General features: G+C 40.3%; 1 protein-coding gene across 1 annotated transcript in view; it reads right to left on the bottom strand.

The window, feature by feature from the left end:
• Window positions 1-720, bottom strand: part of RIPPLY2 (ripply transcriptional repressor 2) — a 5,987-nt gene extending 5,267 nt beyond the window's left edge. Inside the window, exons 1-2 of the mRNA XM_069065050.1 lie at window positions 452-720; window positions 115-193 (exon numbers count right to left, since the gene is read on the bottom strand). Coding sequence (XP_068921151.1) covers window positions 115-193; window positions 452-558 — 186 coding nt within the window. The 5' untranslated portion in view covers window positions 559-720. The remainder of the gene's footprint in view (window positions 1-114; window positions 194-451) is intronic.
• Window positions 721-6,109: the final 5,389 nt, after the last annotated feature.

Genomic DNA, 6,109 nt, shown 5'->3' with positions numbered 1-6,109 from the left:
TCTCTCTCTGTCTGTCTGTCTCTCTCTCTCTCTCTCTCTCTCTCTCCTTACTCTTCCCTTCCATCCTGAGTGTCTGCATTTTTCTCTGGGTCATACAGGACAAGGGCCACTTACGGTATCCTTGGGGTTGGGCTGCATTTTCTCCGCTTCTTCTCTCGGGGTGCCAAGCCACGGTCTCCAAAAAGCGGGCGACCTGCAAGTCGCGGGGGTGTGGGGAAGAGAGCAAGGACACCGGAGAGAAGTGTGAGTCAGAGGCAAGGCGGCTGTCGTGATCATGAAGCAGAGAGGTTAAGTCTTTCCTGAGAGAAGGTGGAGGGAGGTTTGGGGTGGAAGGAGAGAGAGAGAGAGAGAGAGAGAGAGAGATATGCGGGAAGTGGGGGAAAGAGAGCAAGAGAAACTGGGATCTTTAAGTCAAACATAGGGAAGAGCGAGGGATTGAGGCGTTGAATACCGTGGGTTGTTCCCTGGCCTCAGGGTCTGAGAAGCTGGGGTTTCTGGAAGCAAGCGGCAGCAGCTGGCCCAGAGGGGTCGGGGCTCCGAGCTCTCCAAGCTCTCCATGTATACACCCAGTCACCAAGGCAGGAGCTCCTTCTCCCACACCCCGCAGCCCTTGTCTTCTTTATATAGCCAAGATGGCCTGATGCATATTAAGAAATGCCCCCCTCCCCACGCCATCACAGACCTCCGGCCAGCGGGGTAAACAAAAAGGCTGAGCGTGAAGGCCAGTTCGGGTAAACAAGGCGGGGTGCGAACGCGTGCAGCTCCCAAATGGCCCAAGGAGGGATTTTTGGCAAGCAAGTGTTAATCGCTCTTAAATAGACACATGGCAACCACACTAGCCTATTTCCATGTGAAGAGGGGAGGAGGAAAGATTAAGCGAATCTACATGTTTTGTGGATTTTTACAAAAAAAATACTGGTAGTGTCTGGGGCCACCCGAACCGCCCTAGTCTCCTGGCTTTTCGACTAGGGAAGCTGCACTCAGCTAGGCATCCAGGACTCCAAGAATGGGACTAAAAATGCAAATGAAAAGGGGCTTTCTTGACCCCCTCTCACAAGGCCCAGTCAAGCATATGAATTACAGCCCTATTATACAAGGCAGATTAAACTCCTTGAAGGAAGGGAGGAAGGTGCCATTTAATCTGATTTGTACCTCCCCTTCTCAGAACTATGTACGTGTGGCTTCTTTAATATCATTGGACAATTATGATCATCTGTCAAGGAAAAAAACTGAACAAGATAAAAAGTGAACCAGGAATGAAGAGTCAAAGGAATCATAAGTCTTGTGATGCCCGTGTATAGCCATACGTTATTTAAGCTATGTTGTCTGCTGTAGTTTTTCTTCTCTTGCTTCCCTCACTTCCCCCATTTAATTGTGAAAAACTATGCTTAAAATCCACATTCTGGAACCATTTAGCACTTAAACTCAGTGCTATCCACTCAGTGGGTGCTGCTTAGGAGAGAAACTGAGAAACTGCAAATAAGATCCTCCCCGCCCCCCCCCCATATCATAATAGGAAATATTTTAATAATTGTGGGAATTTCTTCCACCCATGAAAATCACAAGGAGAGGGGAGGGGGGTCCTGGGACCAAGTGAACAAGCATTTATTAAGCCTGCTGTGTGTCAGGAACTGAGCTAAGCATTTGCAAATATTATCTCATTTTATCTTCACAACAACCCAGTGAGGTTAAGTACTAAATACCTAGCTATGGCTTAATAACAAAGTCCTAAGGAGTTGTCTAAGGTACCCAGAGGTTATGACTTGAAGAGGGTCCTACAGAGAGAATCCTACAGCAAGCTATCTCAGCTATGAACTTTAAGTACTATCAGGTGCATTTTCTCTCAAAAATTGTAGGTGGACTATTTGAATTCAAGGGGGCGGTTGGGCAATGAGGTGGATAGAATACCAGGCCTGGAAGTCAGGAAGACTCCTCTTCATCTGGCCTTGGACACTTCCTAGCTGTGTGACCCTGGGCAAGTGACTTCACTTCACCCTATTTGCCTCCTTTTCTCATCTGTAAAATGAGCTGGAGAAGGAAATGCCAAACCATTCCAGTATCTTTGCTAAGAAAATCTCAAATGAGGTCATAACAAGTTGGACACAACTGAACAACAAATTTGATTTCAAAGTGCAATATTTTTTCTGTTCAATGAGTGAGTCAAAACACTTCTGGGTGGGATAACTAGCTTGGCCTAAATATGTCCTTGGCCGCTCTACTTACTCCTGTTCCTTTCTCTTAGAATTACATTAACCATCTGGGCTTAAGGAAATTAAAGAGGAATTAAGAATAATAAATATCGACAGATGCTAAATTGCCAATTTGTACATAATGCATATACTATTAGTATAGATACTATTTATTCTACTGAGCCCTCTAACATTATAAGCAGTAATAGCTATACTAAGTAGGGGGTTTTGTGACTGAGAAAATTTTAATATCAGAATCAGCTTAAAATTCTGGCCCAAATTTTTAACATTGTGTTCGTTCATGTGACTTATACTATTTGTCTTTCTTCCTTAAACTTTCCATTAAACTAAGCATGACTAAACCTCTCCCAGAAGGCCAGAGATTTTCTCTCACCAGTCTGCAGAGCAGCCAGCTCTTTACATTTTTAATGATGGGATGGAAACCGACTAGGAGAAGCAGCAGTGACAGCTTCTGGAAAGGTGAACTGCTTACCTCTTGTCATGAGGGTTTGCTATAAGTGTTTTCTATGATATAGTAGATAAATCCTAGAATAGGATGGTTTATCTGTAGACTCTACAGCAAATAGAGGTTCAAGGACTTGCTCAGATTCCAAGGTCATCAGCATCTTCTATGCTGCTGCCTTATTATTCTGAATTTGCCCCTCCCCCTTCGAAACACAGATGCCCTTCTGGTTAGATGTCTCAATAATAGAAACTAACCAATCACATGGAAACTCCAGAATATAGATATCATTATAATGGGAAAGGAAGAAACAAAAGCACTGGTAGGACACTAGATTGTTTGCTAAACAAGAAAAAAGATACAAAGTTTTATCTTTCTCATCCTTTCCCAAAAATACTATACATGAAAATCAAATTTAGATGTAGTACAATTCAGAATTTTAGAACTGGTAGAGAATTTAAAGATCTCTAGTCCAATCAAATCATTTCACAGACAAGGAAATTGAGGATGAAAGAAGGTAAATGATTTGACCAAAGTCATGTCAATTCTTTCTTCACGTATATAGTAAGATTTAAATCAAAGTCAGAATCTCCTAAGTTAGATTGTGAGGAGGAAACATAAATGCAAATAGGAAAGCATATTGATATTCACTTTCAAAAATACTTCACTTTATGAAAACACCAGAAGTCTAGGTTTACAAATACACAGTGATTTTTGGGTGCAGTTATTTGCTTTACAAAAGAATATTTCACTTTAAAAAATAGTTGTCTTAGGATTCCTTTCAGCAGAGACTTCCTCTAGTGTATTTAAAATATTCCATTTTACAGAAATTTAGTTTATAGTTCAACTTTCCAGGAACACATCTATACTACAAAGCAATGTACACCTATACTTGCAACCTCTGCACTATATATTTCAGTTAGGATAACAGATAAAAAGAATTTTACAAATTTGTTTTTTTTCTTGCTGTCATTATTTGTAAAGTCACATGAGAGAGTCTGTATGGCATAGTGGATTGAAAGCCAACCTACAGCCCAGAAAAACTCAGTTCTAGCCCTACCTCTGATAGGTACTAGCCATGTGACCCTGGGCAAATCACTTAACTTACCAGTGCTCTTGGCAACTCTCTATGACTATATAAATTGTAGAGGCAGTGCCAACCATTATTTGGAAAGGGAATTTCCTCCCTTGGGTGTTCATCATATCAACATAATCGCAAGTTTAGTATCTGTCCCTATGAGAGTATGATCAATAACCTTTACACTGAAAATATAAATGCTATTGAGATAGATAACAGAAAAGTCTTTGTGAGTTCACTAACCTTGCTCACAATTCTCCTGTGTTATTATTTTCTCTCTAATTCGACAAACATTTATTTTAGTCCTACATGTAATGTCAGACATCCTAGTCAGAATAAGAAAAAGTTAAAAAAAAAACTTGAAGAATAGAATTTAGGTTCACTTTTTGGATGTGACCTGGTGTTGGCCCCTCTTCTCAATGAGACCTCATTAAGTGTGTGACTTATCCACCACTTACACAATTAGGTGAGACTCAGAGGTGTGAAGGACTGAGGAGAATATAATGACTCACAGCTGTTACTGCCACCTTGAGCCTCCATGATAAAGGGTCCTACTTGGTGCAGTCCCAGGAGAGTTCATAGCTCCTATGGGTTTCTTCTTATTCAAGACTTTATAAATACTATATAAAGAAAACTACAAGACAACATAATTTACTTTACTTACTCAGAGAAGCTAATGTAGTCCTTTTCAAGCAGTCATCATCAAACAAGCATTTATTAAGGGCTTACTATGTACCAGGCACTATGCTAAATGCTGGGGATAGAAAGACAGAAGAAACTTGTACCCTAGCCTCAAAGGAGTTAATTTCAATTCAACATACCTACTTGGTACAGTGCATTGTGCTAGGTGATAGAGATATAAAAATGAAAAGTGACATATCTCTGCTCCAAATAATTTACTATCAAAGGATAAACCAAGTTCACAAGTAACTATAATACAAGCAAAAGTCTAATAAGTACATAGGACAAGTCCAGCAGAGAGAACTGAAAGATTTGGTGGGAGGAGTTATCATTTCTGGCTAGCTTTATAAGGGTAGCCCCAGTGCTAGGCCTTGAAAGAAGGTAAGCATTTAAACTGTCAATCTCTTGGAGGAATGGCCAATGGTGCAAATGGATGAAGAAAAGAGGGCCAGACTAGTGGGGAAAGGCTAGAAGGGTAGTTTGAAGCCAGATTGTGGAGGGCTGTAAATGCTGGCCAGGATAAGGAGGTTCAACATAATGACGACAATGATTCTCTGATAGGTTTTGAGCATTGGAGTGATATAATCAGGCCTTTACATTGGGGCAATTGCTTTGTCTGTGGTGTGAAAAATAAACTGGAGAGGTCAGAGATAGGATGTAGGGTAAGCTTCAGTTAAGAAGCTTTTGAAATAGTCCAGGTGAGAAGTAAGGAGGGTCTAAGCTGCCAGTGGGAGGATAAAGTTTAACTGTCAACATTTGGCTTTATTAATAGGTTACTAATGGTATTTATCTTAATTATGTAAATTAGCCAATATGCACTTTGAGTCATTTTTGAAAGTTTTGTAAATATGCCTGAAGTATGACATTCAAAGGCTAATCCTGAAGATTAACAGCAAAAGAAAATCAAATGACCTTTTCTAATAGTCAAGGTTATTTTGAAATATTCATCTGTATTTTACATGTTGTTGATTCTAATTTTTTAAATGATTATTATGATTTCTTTCCCTTTCTTTTGGGCTCTTCCTGAGAGTTGACAGACAGAGGGAATTCCTAATTTGGAAACTAATGAAGGACGGTTGTTGTTGTTCAGTCATTTTTAGTTGTGTCCAACTCTACATGACCCCATTTGGGATTTTCTTTGCAAAGATACCGAAGACGTTTTCCATTTCCTTCTTCCAATCATTTTATAGATGAGGAAACTGAGGCAAATAGGGTTAAGTGACTTGCCCAGAATCACACAGCTAGTAAATGTCTGAAACTGGATTTGAACTCATAAAGATGAGTCTTCCTGATACCAAGACTAGTGCTCTTGTAACTGGATTGAAGATTAGCTGTGGTCACATAGCTATTCTGTGTCAGAAGCAGCTTCTCAGACCTTGATTCTAAGGCTAGCTCTCTATCCATTTTGCTATGTTGACTCTCTTCCCATCACTCATGTAATGAGGCCATCTCCAGTTGTCCTGAACTATATCTTACCACTGGACCAAGATATCTGGCTTTAGAGGACAGTGAGGCTGGTGACTTTGCACAACCCTCCCTTAAATCCAATTTACATGCAGGTCATGGCATCACCTTCCTGATACCATGGTCCTCTTCAATAATGAAGAACAAACAACAATGACATTAAAATTAGTTGACAGAGTGAACTGAAAACGTTCTCCAGAATATTTTTTATTTACCATGAATCCTAGGTGATTG

The sequence above is a fragment of the Petaurus breviceps genome, unplaced genomic scaffold (assembly GCF_028583685.1).
Source record: "Petaurus breviceps papuanus isolate PSGF00001 unplaced genomic scaffold, PetGlider_PUasm1.0 90667, whole genome shotgun sequence".
Classification (NCBI taxonomy): Eukaryota; Metazoa; Chordata; class Mammalia; order Diprotodontia; family Petauridae; genus Petaurus; species Petaurus breviceps.
This window is presented reverse-complemented; position numbering and strand designations above follow the sequence as displayed.